This window comes from Mirounga leonina, unplaced genomic scaffold, assembly GCF_011800145.1.
Source record: "Mirounga leonina isolate KUSES-001 unplaced genomic scaffold, KU_Mleo_1.0 Mir_413, whole genome shotgun sequence".
NCBI lineage: Eukaryota > Metazoa > Chordata > Mammalia > Carnivora > Phocidae > Mirounga > Mirounga leonina.
Window position 1 is genome coordinate 3492320 of NW_023270734.1, and position 19544 is coordinate 3511863.

At 37.3% G+C, this 19544-nt stretch overlaps 1 protein-coding gene across 3 annotated transcripts in view; it reads left to right on the top strand.

The window, feature by feature from the left end:
- MPP7 (membrane palmitoylated protein 7) overlaps positions 1 to 19544 on the top strand; it is a 317439-nt gene that overhangs the window by 217520 nt on the left and 80375 nt on the right. For all 3 annotated transcript variants that reach the window (XM_034987220.1, XM_034987221.1, XM_034987219.1), the window contains exons 7-11: positions 11174 to 11255; positions 11832 to 11917; positions 15046 to 15120; positions 15766 to 15962; positions 16444 to 16508. In XM_034987220.1, the coding sequence (XP_034843111.1) occupies positions 11174 to 11255; positions 11832 to 11917; positions 15046 to 15120; positions 15766 to 15962; positions 16444 to 16508 (505 nt within the window). The remainder of the gene's footprint in view (positions 1 to 11173; positions 11256 to 11831; positions 11918 to 15045; positions 15121 to 15765; positions 15963 to 16443; positions 16509 to 19544) is intronic.

A 19544-nucleotide genomic window follows, 5' to 3' on the forward strand; every position in this document is an offset into this window, starting at 1 on the left:
TTTAAAGAGAGAACAACTTATATATATAAGTTGTTCTCTCTTTAAAATTTTGAGATAGTTTCTTCTAACAGATTAAAATATACCCTAAATCTCTAGTATATGGTGTTTTCTATTCCCCTGCCTGATCACATCCTCTCCCTTTCTTTTTTCTTTCTTTTTCTTTTTTTAAATCCTCTTCTTTCTTTTTTCAAACAACTTCTTATCAATTCCTTTTATAAAATTTTTTATAATTTCCATTTTTACAGTCATATTCCATCCCTTCATCATATCAACCCTTATTTTTGTACATATATAAGTTTTTCCTTCTTTAAAATTTTGGGAAGCACTTTCTTCTAAAAGACCAAAATACACCCCAAATCTAGTGTGTGGCACTGATCTATATACCAGCCTGATCATATTTGATCACATTCTGGTTTTTTTAGTTGTTGTTGTTGTTTTGTTTTGTTTGTTTTTGTTTGTTTGTTTTGTTTGTTTTGTTTGTTTTTGTTTTTATCTTTATCTTTTTCCTTTTTTTCTTTTTCTTTTTTCTCTCTTTCCCTTTCTTATCCCACTGCTTCAGGTCTTTTCTGATTTGTTTAGAGTATATTTTCTGGGGACGTGGTTACTCTGCTAGCATTTTGTTCTCTCATTAATCTATTCTCCTCTGCACAAAATGACAAGACGGAAAAAATCACCCCAACAAAAAGAATAAGAGGTGGTACCGACTGCCAGGGACCTACTCAATACGGACATCAGTACGATATCAGATCTAGAGTTCAGAATCATCACTTTAAAGATACTAGCTGGGCTTGAAAAAAATATGGAAGTTATTAGAGAAACCCTTTCTGGAGAAGTAAAAGAGCTAAAATTCAACCAAGTAGAAATCAAAAAGGCTATTAATGAGGTGCAATCAAAAATGGGGGCGCTAACTGCTAGAATAAATGAAGCAGAAGAGAGAATCAGTAATATAGAAGATGAAATGATGGAAAATAAAGAAGCTGAGAAAAAGAGAGATAAACAACTACTGGATCATGAGGGCAGAATTGGAGAGATAAGCGATACCATAAGATGAAACAACATTAGAATAATTGGGATCCCAGAAGAAGAAGAAAGAGAGAGAGGGCCAGAAGGTATAATGGAGCAAATTATAGCAGAGAACTTCCCTAATTTGGGGAAAGAAACAGACATGAAAATCCAGGAAGCACAGAGAACCCCTCTCAAAATCAATAAAAATAGGTCAACTCCCCGACATCTAATAGTAAAACTTACGAGTCTCATAGACAAAGAGAAAATCCTGAAAGCAGCTGGGGAGAAGAGATATGTAACCTACAAGGGTAGAAACAGTCGATTGGCAACAGACCTATCCACAGAGACCTGGCAGGCCAGAAAGGACTGGCAGGATATATTCAGAGCACTAAATGAGAAAAATATGCACCCCAAAGCAACGGAATACACATTCTTCTCTAGTGCCCATGGAACATTCTCCAGAATAGATCACATCCTAGGTCATAAATCAGGTCTCAACCGGTACCAAAAGATTGGGATCATTCCCGGCCGATTTTCAGACCACAATGCTTTGAAACTAGAACTCAATCCCAAGAGGAAAGTCGGAAAGAACTCAAATACATGGAGGCTAAAGAGCATCCTACTGAAGAATGAATGGGTCAACCAGGAAATTAAAGAAGAATTAAAAAAATACATGGAAACCAATGAAAATGAAAACACAACTGTTCAAAATCTTTGGGATGCAGCAAAGGCAGTCCTAAGAGGAAAGTATATAGCAATACAAGCCTTTCTCAAGAAACAAGAAAGGTCTCAAGTACACAACCTAACCCTACACCTAAAGGAGCTGGAGAAAGAACAGCAAATAAAGCCTAAACCCAGCAGGAGAAGAGAAATAATAAAGATCAGAGCAGTAATCAATGAAATAGAAACTAAAAGAACAGTAGAACAGATCAACGAAACTAGGAGCTGGTTCTTTGAAAGAATTAACAAGATTGATAAACCCCTGGCCAGACTTATCAAAAAGAGAAGAGAAATGACCTAAATCCACAAAATCATGAATGAAAGAGGAGAGATCACAACCAACACCAAAGAAATACAAACAATTATAAGAACATATTATGAGCAACTCTATGCCAGCAAATTAGATAACCTGGAAGAGCTGGAGGCATTCCTAGAGATGTATCAACTACCAAAACTGAACCAGGATGAAATAGAAAACCTGAACAGACCTATAACCACTAAGGAAATTGAAGCAGTCATCAAAAATCTCCCAAAAAACAAAAGCCCAGGGCCAGATGGCTTCCCAGGGGAATTCTACCAAACATTTAAAGAAGAATTAATACCTATTCTTCTGAAACTGTTCCAAAAAATAGAAACGGAAGGAAAACTTCCAAACTCATTTTATGAGGCCAGCATTACCTTGATCCCAAAACCAGACAAAGACCCCATCAAAAAGGAGAATTACAGACCAATATCCCTGATGAACATGGATGCAAAAATTCTCACCAAAATACTAGCCAATAGGATCCAACAGTACATTAAAAGGATATTCACCATGACCAAGTGGGATTTATCCCTGGGCTGCAAGGTTGGTTCAACATCTGCAAATCAATCAGTGTGATACATTAACAAAAGAAAGAACAAGAATCATATGATCCTCTCAATAGATGCAGAAAAAGCTTTTGACAAAGTACAGCATCCTTTCTTGATCAAAACTCTTCAGAGTATAGGGATAGAGGGTACATACCTCAATATCATAAAAGCCATCTATGAAAAACCTACAGCGAATATCATTCTCAATGGGGAAAAACTGAGAGCTGTCCCCCTAAGGTCAGGAACGCGGCAGGGATGTCCGCTATCACCACTGCTATTCAACATAGTATTGGAAGTCCTAGCCACAGCAATCAGACAACAAAAAGAAATCAAAGGCATCCAAATTGGCAAAGAAGAAGTCAAACTCTCACTCTTTGCAGATGATATGATACTTTATGTGGAAAACCCAAAAGACTCCACGCCAAAACTGCTAGAACTCATACAGGAATTCAGTAAAGTGGCAGGATATAAAATCAATGCACAGAAGTCAGTGGCATTCCTATACACCAACAACAAGACAGAAGAAAGAGAAACTAAGGAGTCGATCCCATTTACAATTGCACCCAAAACCATAAGATACCTAGGAATAAATCTAACCAAAGAGACAAAGGATCTGTACTCAGAAAACTATAAAATACTCATGAAAGAAATTGAGGAAGACACAAAGAAATGGAAAAACGTTCCATGCTCATGGATTGGAAGAACAAATATTGTGAAGATGTCAATGCTACCTAGAGCAATCTACACATTCAATGCAATCCCCATCAAAATACCATCCACTTTTTTCAAAGAAATGCAACAAATCATCCTAAATTTTGTTTGGAACCAGAAAAGACCCCGCATAGCCAGAGGAATATTGAAAAAGAAAAGCAAAGCCAGCGGCATCACAATTCCGGACTTCAAGCTCTATTACAAAGCTGTCATCATCAAGACAGCATGGTACTGGCACAAAAACAGACACATAGATCAATGGAACAGAAGAGAGAGCCCAGAAATGGACCCTCAACTCTATGGTCAACTCATCTTCGACAAAGCAGGAAAGAATGTCCAGTGGAACAAAGACAGTCTCTTCAACAAATGGTGTTGGGAAAATTGGATAGCCACGTGCAGAAGAATGAAACTGGACCGTTTCCTTACACCACACACAAAAATAGACTCCAAATGGTTGAAAGACCTCAACGTGAGACAGGAGTCCATCAAAATCCTAAAGGAGAACACAGGCAGCAACCTCTTTGACCTCAGCCGAAGCAACTTCTTCCTAGAAACATCACCAAAGGCAAGGGAAGCAAGGGCAAAAATGAACTATTGGGACTTCATCAAGATAAAAAGCTTTTGCAAAGCAAAGGAAACAGTCCACAAAACCAAAAGACAACCGACAGAATGGGAGAAGATATTTGCAAATGACATATCAGATAAAGGGCTAGTATCCAAAATCTATAAAGAACTCATCAAACTCAACACCCAAAGAACAAAGAATCCAATCAAGAAATGGGCAGAAGACATGAACAGACATTTTTCCAAAGAAGACATCCAAATGGCCAACAGACACATGAAAAAGTGCTCAATATCGCTCGGCATCAGGGAAATCCAAATCAAAACCTCAATGAGATACCACCTCACACCAGTCAGAATGGCTAAAATTAACAAGTCAGGAAACGACAGATGTTGGTGGGGATGCGGAGAAAGGGGAACCCTCCTACGCTGTTGGTGGGAATGCAAGCTGGTGCAGCCACTCTGGAAAACTGTATGGAGGTTCCTCAAAAAGTTGAAAATAGAGCTACCATATGATCCAGCAATTGCACTACTGGGTATTTACCCCAAAGATACAAAAGTAGGTATCCGAAGGGGTACGTGCACCCCGATTATTATAGCAGCAATGTCCACAATAGCCAAACTGTGGAAAGAGCCAAGATGTCCATCGACAGATGACTGGATAAAGAAGATGTGGTATACAATGGAATATTATGCAGCCATCAAAAGGAATGAGATCTTGCCATTTGCAACGACGTGGATGGAACTGGAGGGTATTATGTTGAGTGAAATAAGTCAAACAGAAAGACATGTATCATATGATCTCACTGATATGAGGAATTCTTAATCGCAGGAAACAAACTGAGTGTTGTTGGAGTGGGGGGTGGGGTGGGAGGGATGGGGTGACTGGGTGATAGACACTGGGGAGGGTATGTGCTCTGGTAAGCGCTGTGAATTGTGCAAGACTGTTGAATCTAAGATCTGTACCTCTGAAGCAAATAATGCGATACATGTTAAGAACAAAAAAAAAAGGAAAAAGAAGAAGAAGGTAGCGGGAGGGGAAGAATGAAGCGGGGGAAATCGGAGGGGTAGACAAACCATGAGAGACGATGGACTCTGAAAAACAAACAGGGTTCTAGAGGGGAGGGGGTGGGAGGATGGGTTAGCCTGGTGGTGGGTATTGAGGAGGGCACATTCTGCATGGAGCACTGGGTGTTGTGCACAAACAATGAATAATGGAACACTTCATCTAAAACTAATGATGTAATGTATGGGGATTAACATAAGAATAAAAAAAAAAAAGACACAAAGTGGTTGAATGGATAAAAAAAAAGAAGACCCATCTATATGCTCCCTATAATAAGAGACTCACTTCAGAAGTAAGGACATATATAAACTGAAAGTGAAAGAATGGAAAAAGATATTCCATGCAAATGGAAACAAAAAGCTGGTATAGCTATACTTATAGCAGACAAAATAGACTTTAAAACAAAAACTATAGTAATAAGAAAGGGCGTTACATAATGAAAAGGGTAATTCAACAAGAACACGTAAGATTTATAAATACATATGCACCAAATACAGAGAGACCAAGATATATAAAGCAAATATTACAGACCTAAAGGGAGAAATTGACAGTAATACAGGAATAGTAGGGAACTTTTAACCACCCCTCTTACATCAATGGATACATCATCCAAACAAAGTCCATGAGGAAACAGTGGCTTTGAACAATACATTAGACCAGATAGACTTAATAGCTATGTACAGAGCATTCCATCCAAAAAGAACAGAATACACATGCTTCTGAACTGCACATGGAATAGTCTCCAGGAAGATCATGTTACGCCACAAAACTAGTCTCAATAAATTCAAGAAGATGAAATATCAAGCATCTTAACCCACAATGGTATAAAACTAAAAATCAATTACAAGAAGAAAATTGGGAAAACCCCCAAAATATGGAGATCAATCAAAATGCTATTGAACAATCAATTGGTCATTGAAGAAAACAAAGAGGAAATTAAAATTACCTAGGGACAAAAATGAAAATAGGAACACCACCAACCCAAATTTTTTAAATTAGCAAAAGTGATTCTAAAAGGGAAATTCATAGCAATACAGGCCTACCTCAAGTAAATCTCAAATAATCTGATTTTACACAAAACGGAAGCCCAAAGTTGAGGGAGAGAAATAGTAAAGATCACAGCAGGGGCTGTGGTGGCTCAATCGGTTAAGCGTCTGCCTTCATCTCAGGGTCCTGGGATGGAGCCCCGCATCAGTCTCCCTGCTCAGCGGAGAGCCTGCCTCTCCCTCTCCCTCTGCCTGCCTCTCTCCTACTTGTGCTCTCTCTCTGTCAAATAAATAAAATCTTAAAAAAATAAAGATCAGAGGGGCGCCTGGGTGTCTCAGTCGTTGAGCGTCTGCCTTCGGCTCAGGTCGTGATCCCAGGGTCCTGGGATCGAGCCCCGCATCAGTCTTCCTGCTCGGCAGGAAGCCTGTTTCTCCCTCTCCCACTCCCCCTGCTTGTGTTCCCTCTCTCGCTGTGTCTCTCTGTGAAATAAATAAATTAAATCTTTAAAAAAAAAATAAAAAATAAATAACGATCAGAGCAGAAATAAATGAAAGAGACAAAACAATAGAAAAGGTCAATGAAACTAAGCTGGTTCTTTGAAAAGATAAAACAACTTGACAAACCTTTGGCCAGACTCATCAAGAAAAAGGAGTCAAGTAAAATCAGAAATGAAAGAGAAGTTACAGCTGACACCACTGAAATACGAAGAATCATGAGACTATGAACAATTATAGGCCAACAAATTGGACAACCTAGAAGAAATGGATAAATTTCTAGAAATATAAAATTTTCCAAGACCAAGTCATAAAGAAATAGAAAATCTGAATAGACCACTTACTAGCAAGGATATTGAATTAATAATCAGAACTTCCCAAAAGTCCAGGACCAGATGGTTTCACAGATGAATTTTATCAAACATTCGAAGATTTAATACATATCCTTTTAAAACTCTTACAATAAAAATTTAAGGGGAGGGAGCACTTCATTAGTTATGAAGCATTACCCTGATACCAAAACTAGACAAGAATACCACATATACACAGAAAGTTACAGGCCAGTATCATTGATGACACTGATGAAAAAATTCTCAACAAAATATTAGCAAACCGAGTTCAATAATACATTAAACAGATCATAAACCACAATCAAGTGGGATTTAGTCCAGGGATCCAAGGATGGTTCAGTGCCCACAGATCAATCAACACCACATTAACAAAATGAAGGATAAAAATCATATGATCTTAATAGATGCAGAAAAATCTTTTGACAAACTTCAACATCCATTTATATGACCCAAACTCAACAAAGTGAGTAAAGATAATAAAGGCCATATATGACAGACCCACAGCTAACATCAAACTCAACAGTAAAAAGCTGGCAGTTTTTCTCTAAGATCAGAAACAAGAGAATTGCACACTCTTGCCACTTTCATTCAACACAGTACTGGAAGTCCTAGCCACAGCAAAGAGAAAGAAATAGAAGACACCCAAGGGAGGAAGAACTAAAACTATCACTATTTGCAGTTGACACAACACTATATATAGAAAATCCAAAAGACTCTATCAAAACTGTTAGAACTAATAGATGGATTTAGTAAAGTAGGAGGATACAAAATTAACATAACAGAAATCTGGCATTTCTATACATGAATAATGAGTTATCAGAGAGAGGAATTAAGAAAAAATCTCATTTAAAAGCACACCAAAAAGAATAAAATACCTAGGAATAAATTTAACCAAGGAAGTGAAAGATCTGTATACTGAAAACCATGGCACTGATGAAAAATTAAAGAAGACACAAATAAATGGAAAGATAGTTCATGGTCATGGATTGGAAGAATTAATATTGTTAAAATGTCCATACTACCCAAAGCAATCTACAGATTCATTGCAGTCCCCTCTCAAAATTCCAAGGGCATTTTTCATGGAACTAGAACAAAAATTCTAAAATTTTTACAGAACCATGGAAGATCCCAAATAGCCAAAGTAATCTTGAGAAAGAACAAAGTTTGTGGCTTCATGCTCCTTGATTTGAAATTATACTACAAAGCTATAGTAATCAGAACAGTTTGGTATGGGCATAAGAACAGACATGCTGATCAATGGAACCGAATTGAGAGCCCAAAATTAAACCCACATATAATATGGACAATTAATTTGTAACAAAAGAGCCAATAACATACAATGGAGAAAGGAAAGTCTCTTCAATAAATGGTGTTGAGAAAAACTGAACAGCTACATCCAGAAGAATGAAACATGACCACTGTCTTGCCCTATACACAAAACTCATAATGCATTAAAGACTTGAACATAAGACCTGAAACTGTAAAATTCCTAAAAGAAGAAAACATAGGTGGTAAGCTCCTCGACATGTGTCTTAGCAGTATTTTTGTAGATCTGATTGCAAAGGCAAGGGAAACAAAAATAAACAAATTGGACTACATCAAACTTCTGCAGCAAATCATCGAAATGAAAAGATAATCTACTGAATAGAAGATTTTTGCAAATCATATATCTGATAAGGGATAATGTGCAAAATATATCAAGAACTTCTACAACTCAATAAATAAATAAATAAAACAAAACAACAAAGCAAAACCCCAAACAACTCAATTAAAAAATGAGCAGAGGATCTGAATAGACACTTTTCCAAAGAAGACATCCAGATGGCCAATAGGCACATGAAAAGATGCTCAACGTCAATAATTATTAGGGAAATGCAAATCAAAACTGCATTTGACACGTCACCTCACGTCAATTAGAATGGGTATTATCAAAAAGACGATATAACAAGTGTGGGTGAGGATGTGGAAGAAAGGAAACCCTTGTACACTGTTTATGGGAATGTAAATTAGTGCAGCCACTATGAAAAACAGTATGGAGAAGTCTCCGTTAAGACTAGAACTACTATATGATCCATCTATTCTACTTCTGGCTATTATCTGAAGAATATAAAAATACTGACTTGAAAAGATATATGCCCTGGGCGCCTGAGTGGCTCATTTGGTTAGGCGTCTGCCTTCAGCTCAGGTCATGATCCTGGGGTCCTGGGATCAAGTCCCGCATTGGGCTCCCTTCTTATTGGGGAGTCTGCTTCTCCCTCTACCCCTCCTCCTGCTCATGATCTCTCTCTCTCTCTAATTAATAAAATCTTAAAAAAAAAAAAAAGAAAAGAGATATGCCCCCCTGTATTCATTGTAACATTATATACAATAGCCGTGACCTGGAAAGAACCTAAATGTCCACTAGTAGACGAAGAGGTGAAGAAGATGTGGGTTGTTTGTGTGTGTGTGTGTATCTATACATAGATACACACACAACGGAATATTACCCTGCCATTAAAAATGAATGAAATCTTGCCATTTGTGACAACATGGAGAGACCTTGAAGGTATTATACTAAGTGAAAGAAGTTAGAGGATGACAAATACCATATAATTTTATTCATATGTAAAGTCTAGAAAAAAGCAAATGAACAAACAAAACAAACTCATAGATATAGACAACTGATTGGTGGCTACCAGAAGGTTGGTGGCGGGGGGGGTGGCAAAATGGATGACCAGGGTCAATTATATGGTTGTGGGTGGTAACTAGACTTCTGGTGATCTCTGTAGTGCATACGGGTGTCAAATTGTAATGGTGTATAACTGAAAGCCATATAATGTTACATGCCAATTTTACCTCAATTAAAAAAGGAAAAAATATGAGGGAAAAAAGAACACTTTAAAAAAATGGGCTATTAATCTTAAATTAGGTCACTAGACCCTTCTGCCATTAGGCATACTTTGATGGGAAGGTTTGAGATATTGTTAAGGCAAATGAAAGTTTATTCAATCACACTAGTTTTATTAAAAATATTACATTTCTAGTCATCTTGGCTGTAAGTAAACTGTTTAAAGAAAGGCAGAACTTACCATTAATGGTAAGTTAATGATGGGTCTTTATAGGTTTGTTGTTTATGATTGTGGAGAGATGCTCATTTAAGTCTTTGGACGTGAACGGACATGCTTGGTGATAAAAAATGTCACAAATCATCTGATCACAATTATTTGATTTTTTAAAAACCATTATTATATATGTATTTGATAACTATCATATAAAATATACTTATTACAAATGTATTCCTAATTTTGTTTACATACCTATTTTTTAATGATACACTTGTGTTTATTGACGTGAGAAAAATTTGATTTTCATGGTGAATTCTGCCACCACCTAATGTGCATCTTTTTAGCTGTGTGATGCCATTGTAGAATGCTTTCCTACACCAATACCAGTTTCTTAGAAGGAAAGTCATAAAAAGGTGTTCAAAGTAACCATTTGTGCCTGATGTTCTTATAAAGCAGCATTCAGTTAATTTGCTTCTGAACATCCATAAATGAAGAGTTTCTGGACTCTTTTTGAAATTGTTTCCTAATCTTCTGCCAAAATGTTAGTTCTCTTTGTACTAAGTACAGTCCTAGTACATAAAGACCTTGGAGTAACAGATCTTTCTTCCATTAGTTTATCTTAGCATTAGGTAAGGAATAGGACTAATTTCGGAGTTTAAGTCTTTTTTTTTTTTTTCTCTTTCTTTGTCATTATGGCTGAGTTCCTTTACCATAATGGTGTAATAAAGGATCACTAAACTAAAAGCCAGATGACCTGGGCTTTAGTTTTCTAATTTATATAAGATTTTTGTATTAACTTAATCTCAGTGTAGCCCACCTTCTTCATGGGGTATTATAAAGACAAATGAGATGAACAAATGCTGTCAAGCGGCAAAAACAAATCATAATTCAAATACAAGGTTTTTTTTTTTTTTAAAGATTTTATTTATTTGACAGAGAGAGATACAGCGAGATAGGGAACACAAGCAGGGGGAGTGGGAGAGGGAGAAGCAGGCTTCCCACGGAGCGGGGAGCCCGATGCGGGGCTCGATCCCAGGACCCTGGGACCATGACCTGAGCCGAAGGCAGACGCTTAATGACTGAGCCACCCAGGCGCCCCCAAATACAAGGTATTATATGGAAAGAAGATATTTGTATTTTCCATCGTGTTGAAGAGGTTAAAGATTTGAAAAATCCTTAAATGTTGTGCTGAAAACCGTAGATGATGTGTCTGATAGAAAATCTGTCCCAAGTCAGGAGTGTTTGTAAGACACCTGCCTCGTACCTTTAATTTTTTCTAATTGTTTTCACTTTTTCCAGGTAAATGTCCTTATTTCTGCTCCCTTTCGGACCACCCAATGCACACCTTTACCCACAAGTACTTTTTTTTGTTTTCCTTCGAAGGGAGCTACCATTAAGAAAGATGAGCAGACTGGAGCCATCATTGTGGCTAGAATCATGAGGGGAGGAGCTGCGGATAGAAGTGGTAAGGATTAAAAAAAAAAAAAGGAGACGTGGTAAGGATTTCAACAGTAGGCTTGTGGACAAGTCATGTTGCATTTCATGGGCAACATTTCCAACATGTAATTTTAAAGAGGATAACAATCTTCTGCTGTAATACATCAAAACAGTGAGATATTTTTCTCTGTGTTGAACTGTGGGAACCTATTGAAATAAATGATACATCTCACTCTACTTTACAATCTCAGTTTACATGGGCTTCCAGAGTTACATTAAGATCTGTTTCAAATGTTTCTGATTTGAAAAGTACTACTGCATGTGTGCAGCCTTTGAAACAAAATAAAAATTCTTTTATTAGGTGAAAATAATATACATTTCTAGACGAAGACCGGGATGCTGATGTCCTTTCTTTGCCAGCATTATAACATGGTAGTCTTTGGTTCATCGCTGTTTAGAGGTACAGAGTCTGAAACCTGAGAAGCCTAAAGGTCTCCGCAAATGCATTAAGGGAATGAAACAGTGCTTTGAGTATGGACACGATTGCAAATTGCGGTTCTTTTGTAGGTAACTCTGCTAATTTACCAAATTTGCTACTTCTCAGGTCTTATTCATGTTGGTGATGAACTTAGGGAAGTGAATGGGATTCCAGTAGAGGATAAAAGGCCTGAGGAAATAATTCAGATTTTGGTAAGCTGAAATTATATTTTAAAATTGCAATAAAAAAATGAAATTGAATCAGTATGTTTCAGACTTGGTTATAAATATAGGATTTGAATTTAGCTGTCTAGAGTTGTAATCCCAGCTTCATTACTTAATCCCTGTATGTCCTTGGAATATACCTTAATCTTTGCATTACCTCAGTGTTTTCATTTACAAAATGAAAACAAGAAGAGGTAAGTACCTCACGGCAGTGTTTTGAGGATTAAATGAGCTAATGTATGTAAAGAGTTTATTACAGGGCCTGTTCCAAATAGGTACTTAATAGGTGGCATCTATTCTGTTGTTCATGATGCATTTTTCTTTTCCCTTCTCCCATCGACATGGCTAGACTGTAGGCTGTACTTTCTAGGTATCTATAACAGTGAAACTAATTTAGATGTCTTGTGAAATCTAAAATGGAACAAAATTATTTTAGGCCTTGACAGTATTAATTCTCCAGTTCATTTGTAAGGATAAAATGAGGGAGACTGTCTCTGTTAATGTATGAAAACAAAAACATACAGAAATAGAATTTGGGGGGCGCCTGGGTGGCTCAGTCATTAAGCGTCTGCCTTCTGCTCAGGTCATGATCCCAGGGTCCTGGGATCGAGCCCCGCATCGGGCTCCCTGCTCAGTGGGAAGCCTGCTTCTCCCTCTCCCTCTCCCCCTGCTTGTGTTCCCTCTCTCGCTGTCTCTCTCTCTGTCAAGTAAATAAATAAAATCTTTAAAAAAAAAAAAAAAGAAATAGAATTTAGTATCTTCAAACAGACCCTTGTATATATGAAAATTTAGTATCTGATTAAGATGGCATTTTAAATCCATGGGAAAACAGTGAAGTCATTTCATAAATGGTACTGGATAAATTGATGATTCAGTTATAAATAATGAAGTCAGTCCCTGTTTTACACTATACCCAGAACAAATCCCAACGAATTAAATGTTTTTAAAAATCAAAAAAATAAAGGAAGACTTTTTAAACTTGATGTGAAATTCAAATAGAAAAATAACAGGTGATTGTAAGAATTAAAAACTTTATAGGAAAAGATGCCATATGTAACTTGAAAGACACATGACACTTAGGAAAAATATTATCCATATATATGATAGAAGGTATTTTAATGTATAGAGAGTTCATAAAAATCAATAAGAGAAAAAATATTTATAGAAAAATTTACAAAAGTAAACATGATGACTGAAAAATATTGGATTGGAGGGATTTGAAAGCTTGATAATGGCTAGAGTCAGCCAATTCTAGGCACATAACTGTACTCATATGTTTCCAGTGGTGGGATGAATTTAGTAGATCCTTTTGAGATGGCTATCTGAAACCATCAAAATTTTAAATTTGCATACCTTTTAATCAAGAAATTCAGTTGTTGGGAATTCACCCGTCAGAAATAATTTGGAAAGTGTATGATATAAGCAAGATTGTAAAAAATATTTAGAAATAGCAAGAAGGTTGCATTGATTGACTAATCATTCATCCACATGATGGCAGTCACAATGGCTGGTAGACCTATATGACTTAATACTAGTAATTCTTACAGTGGTTGAGCCCTTAATGACCTTGTTCTAAGGGCTTTGCACACATTAACACACACACATACACACACAAACTAGTAGACTGGAAGGAGATCATAGAGAAGACTTGCTTTCTCTCTACCTGTGCAGTTTGGTATTATATAAATTCTTAATAAGATTTGTCAGTTGTTTTATGATAAGTAATAACAGTGATATTACCCTTTTGAAATCACTCCTGTTATAAAATTCTGATACTTATACTCTTAAAGCCCCATTTTACTTGAGTCTCTGTGCTGTCCTGGAGCTGCTCCTTACATTTGCAAGAGCTGATTCTATGCAGCTTTTCCCAACTGGGCTTTCAGGGACTTCACACTGGTAAATGGAAGTTGGCTGTGGTCCATGGACATTGACAAACAATACAGATCAGGACCTCCCCTCCCACCTCCCCCCGGAAGAGAGCCCTTGTTTACCATAGTGCACCTCAGAGATAGCTATCCATTCTCCCTTCTCTCTCTCTCTCTCCCTCCTTCCTTCCTCCTTCCTCTCCTCTGCCTGATCACATCTTCCTCTTTTCTTTTCTCCCTCCTTCCTCTCAAATATGTGCCAGATACTTAGTGCTTTTGTGGAGCTTCAAATTTAGCAGAGATAACAGATATTAAAAAATAATTGTATAGGGCGCCTGGGTGGCTCAGTTGGTTAGGCGACTGCCTTCGGCTCAGGTCATGATCCCGGAGTCCCGGGATCGAGTCCCGCATCGGGCTCCCTGCTCGGCGAGGAGCCTGCTTCTCCCTCTGACCCTCCCCCACTCATGTGCTCTCTCTCTCTCATTCTTGCTCTCTCAAATAAATAAATAAATCTTAAAAAAAAAAGAAAGAATTGTATAAATGATTACTTTGTACAGTTGTGAGAAATGCTAGAAAGAGAGAAACAGAGAAGGACATGAGAGTATGTGAAAGGGACATCCGCTCTGGTCTGAGATGGTCGGAAAAGAATGGCCTGTATTGTTGTCGCTTGCTTTCATTAAATTAATAAGTACTTAATCTTTTCATCTTTTAATTAATCTATTACATTTGGTGTTTTACTCACTAACCAGAATATAATAGCAGTGAATGTTCTTCGTTATATTTTTCTGCTGAGCATTGCGGTGAATGTATATATATTGTAGATAGTGAATCATATAACTGCATTGCTGACAGTACAGGTATTTTGTTCCTAAAAACGTGGATGCTGATACTTAAAAATATCGTCTGAACCTTGCACATCATCTGTAATGTTGTCTGTATAAGGCATTCCGCAGATTCTGTGTTTCTATTCTGAAGTAGCTCAACATGGATGGTAATACATTCATCAGCATTTTGAAAGTGCACAGGAGGTAAAAGTGGATTTAGTGTTTAGTGTTTTTTAACTTACTTGACAAACTTGAGTGCTTTCTCATATTGCAGGAATTTCTACAAAAATAGTTTTCTCAGTTTGGTTTATCTAAGAGTAGAAACCCCAAGCTTATAAATTTTCAGAATCATTCCCTTTTCTGCCTATTTTGCCTTCCCTCCCCCTGGCTCTAGAAGTTCTCTGATAAGTCTTTCCTCTGTTATCAGGCTCAGTCTCAGGGAGCAATTACATTTAAGATTATACCCAGCATCAAAGAGGAGACACCATCTAAAGAAGGCAAGGTAATCATTCCTTAAACAATCTTTTTTGTTTGTTTTGGCAGTGAAGGGCGCTAATGTTTCCCCATCTAATACATACCCTCTTTGTCACAGTAAGTTCATTTTCATATTCTCTTTTTAAAAAATCATTCTTGGGGCGCCTGGGTGGCTCAGATGGTTAAGCATCTGCCTTCGGCTCAGGTCATGATCCCGGGGTCCTGGGATCGAGTCCTGCATCGGGCTCCCTGCTAGGCGGGGAGCCTGCTTCTCCCTCTGCCTCTGCCTCTCTCTCTCTCTCTGACTCTCATGAATAAATAAATAAAACATTTAAAAAAAAATAAATAAAAAATCATTCTTTTGGGGGGTTAGGGATGCCTGGGTGGCTCAGTCAGTTAAGTGTCTGCCTTCGGCTCAGGTCTTGATCCCAGGGTTCTGGGATCAAGCCCCACACCAGGCTCTTTGCTCAGCGCGGAGCCTGCTTCTCCCTCTGCCCCTCCCCCTGCTTGTGCTCTCTCTCTCTCTGACAAATAATTAAATAAAATCTTTTAAAAAATAAAATAAAAAATTATCCTTTTTTTAAACAAAAATTATCCTTAAATCAGAGAAGAATGTTGGCCCTTTCACATTTACTTTTTATATTTATTCCTTTTAAATGAAACTCTCTTCCAGATGTTTATCAAAGCCCTCTTTGACTATGACCCTAATGAGGATAAAGCAATTCCATGTAAGGAAGCTGGGCTTTCTTTCAAAAAGGGAGATATTCTTCAGATTATGAGCCAAGATGATGCAACATGGTGGCAAGCAAAGCACGCAGGTGATGCCAATCCCAGGGCAGGCTTGATTCCCTCAAAGCATTTCCAGGAAAGGTGAGCTACTGGCACGCCATCATAGTCTCTCTTCAAATGACCTTTTGTTCTCTGCAAAATATCACTCGAGGAGAATTGTGATAAAATGAGCACTAAAACCTTGCTTTAGAATCCTTTATCCCTCAGGTTTGGATTTCTGTTTTGTCTAACTAAGGATGAATAATGACCAAAAATAATATGACAGGACCAGGTCATACTCGGTTTTTGTTATGAAGCAAATGGAAAAATAGCACATTAATATCTGAAACTGTATTGATGTGAAAGATGGGGGGGGAATGAAGAGTGATTTTGGAGTGGGGATGATTTATAAAACTCTGAAAGTAGAGGTTTTATTTTTTAATTTGAATAGATTGCATTGCACTCATTTTTTCCCCTGGCTTCCCTTTTTTTTTCCCCCCTTGGGACTTTTAATATTTTGGTGTTATATTAATCTTGGATCTGTACTGAAAATTGATAGGCATTGACCTTCTTTTTCCCCCAGGAGATTGGCTCTGAGACGACCAGAAATATTAGTTCAGCCCTTGAAAGTTTCCAACAGGAAATCATGTAAGTTTGTTAATAAAAATGCAGAGTAACCAAATCTTGCTGTTTATTTTTGACTATTAAAGCAGGTGTTTGTGGGAGAACGAGAGCTCGTAGTGCCTTGTGATAGCTTTTGGATCATCATTTCACGGCAACCAAACAAATAAGAAACTCACAGTAGAATATTAAAGTGAATCTTTTGAAGAAAGGGGTGTTTGCGGTTGTTTATGATAAACCCATGACTCACACTTTAAGAAACTAACTAGCAACACTACTCTCCTTGACTTCTGAATGTAGGTGTTTTCATAAATGTAACCTCAAATGCAACTCTTTTATTTCTCCAAAGCTAGAAGGTTTGGGTAAGACACTTCTTGGTAAAATTAGGGGGGGCGGAAATCTACCACTTTCTTGGGCACAAAGGCAATTGCGCCTAAGAAGAGTTGTTGTTCTTCTTAACTCCTTGCTTAACGAGAAATCATAGTAACTCTGACCTTTAACTCGCCTGTTTGGAGTCGTTACAAGACGAGATTAAAACAAAGTAAGAACAGGAAAAGGATGAGGTATGATTACTGAAAAGAAGATAGTGTGGATTTGGGCTCATTCTTTTTCTCCTTCATACTCCCCTTCTCTCAGCTTCTCTTTTACTCCCCACCCCCTCACTCCTGTCAAGTCCCATCCCATAAATTTCTACTTCATCTCCTCTAAACGTTTCATGGTTCTAGGTATTTTAAGAGTAAAAAAAAAGCCTTTTGTTTTCAACATAGAGATTGTACATTAAAAGGCGAAATGCACAAATAAATGGTCCTGGAATTTTACACCAACATCTGGTTTTAGTATTGTTGCATTTTTCACATCTCCTGTTATTTCTGTCAGTTTGTAGACGTGTATAGCCCAGGAATTACATTATAAGAGAGCCAAGCTACAGTCGAGTATAAATCTCACAAGCAAGCAAATACTTCAAGTGGAGCACTGATTCAAAAGCCTGCTTGTTCTTGCTCCGTTAAGTCTGGGCAGAAGGAAAACACACTTGTCATGGAATGCCACATGGATTGTGACATCAGAAAGCGTACAGTTTAACCAGAAGTTTGCATCGTTTTTAAGTGTGATGAATTTTTGCTGGCAGGGGCTCTGAGGCATCCACCTGACTTGCTCTTGGAGGGATTTCTAAATTCGGGGCCTGCACACTTGGTGCATGTGGGATAAAGTGTGTGTAACTTGAAAAGGAAATCAATGTGATTCTACTCGAATCTGAATCCATACTCCCAATTTGTTTGAGTCTTAGGCAACTTAGAAATGTCCAGTTTGATATAGTTGTGGATTTTCGTTTATTTGCTTTTATAAATGTGCTGCTTTAAACAACTACTCGGAATGGGTATACTGTCTTTCTAATAGATCTCCTCAAACTGGTTTCAGTATAAATGTGTGTGAATGTCAGAGGGATTTTGTGTGTGCGCATGCGTGTGCATGCACGCACGCCTGCATGCACGTGTGTAGAGCTGTTAATTGTAATGGGTGATTTTTGTCTGTTAATATGCAGAGTTTTTTATATGATAATCTTGAATATTTGAGTCTGAGAAATATTTATTCCAAAATTACTGAAATGTCATTATCTGGATGTTTTAAGGTTTTTTGTTTTTGTTTTTTTGCTTTTTCTGCCTCTTGAAGACCATTTAGGAATGTTTACTGTTTCCCATTCACACTTCCTTCCTTTTCTTCTTTTCTATTTTTTGAAAACTGGACTTGATTCACGGAGAGATGTATTGGTGGTTCTCATATACGGATGTTCTCTATTTTTAAATAAAACCAAATTGGGTCAATATTATCCGGATCACTAGTGTATAGTAAATATGGCCTTATTCAGAGAGACAGTCTATGTCTATGAAGCTTAAATAGAAAGCTAGTACTTTTATTGTCAAAGAATTAAAAATTCCATTTGAAGTTTTTTTTTTTTAAATGTTGTCTCCTAAACCCCTGAACTCCAAAGTTATGCAAAAATTATTATACTGCTTCTGAACATTTTTAAAGTTATTTAAAAGCACTGTGTTCTATAATCTGTGTATCTGATAGTGATTCTTTTTTTTTTTTTTTAAGGTTTTATTTATTTATTTGACAGAGAAAGACACAGCGATAGAGGGAACATAAGCAGGGGGAAGTGGGAGAGGGAGAAGCGGGCTTCCCGCCGAGCAGGGAGCCCGATGTGGGGCTCGATCCCAGGACCCTGAGATCATGACCTGAGCTGAAGGCAGACGCTTAACGACTGAGCCACCCAGGCGCCCCTGATAGTGATTCTTTCCATAACTACCCTTATAAATTGCAAAGGCCATCTAACCCAACACTTCCTGGACTTCAACATTTGGTACTTAGATTTTTAGGATAGGACATCCATATCGTGCTCTTTGCTAAATTACAGAATAACACTATGAAGAAAAACAGAAAGTTAACATAAAATCTTTTATATATATGACTTTGAATAAAAATTCACAGACTAGGTTTTAAGAAACGCTTCTAATTTAATGTAAACATTTTAAAAGAATAATTCTGTCTTGTTGGTGTTTTATAAGGGTATTAAGAAATAGTCATGTTGATAATTTTCTGTACTAAATTTTACAAGTGCTCTTAAAACCTAGGAGATAGTGTTAAACAATGAATTTAGAATAATGACTTTAGTCAGGTAATAATATGTATCAAATTAGCCAGTTAACTTTTTTCACATAATAATTGCTTGACTTACTGTGGTTTTACTCTTTGACTCAACAATCATCATAGCTAAAGTTTGCATGGAGGAAAAGCTCTGGAACTCTATGGGCTCAGTCAATGTCAAGATCAAAGTCAAAAAGGATTGGAGAAGGCATTTATGTTTGTGCTAGAGCTGTAGATAAATTCAGGAGCCATAATACTGACATCTTCAGGCCTTAAAACTGGCATCTTCATGCAAAACTCTGTGGTATTCATCTTTGATGCTTGGTTATTTCCTCCCCTTAAGAATCTTGGCATATCTGGTACAGATTTGAGAAAATAGGCTTCTCAAACAATCTTGAAATTAAACATTCCTAAAAAATA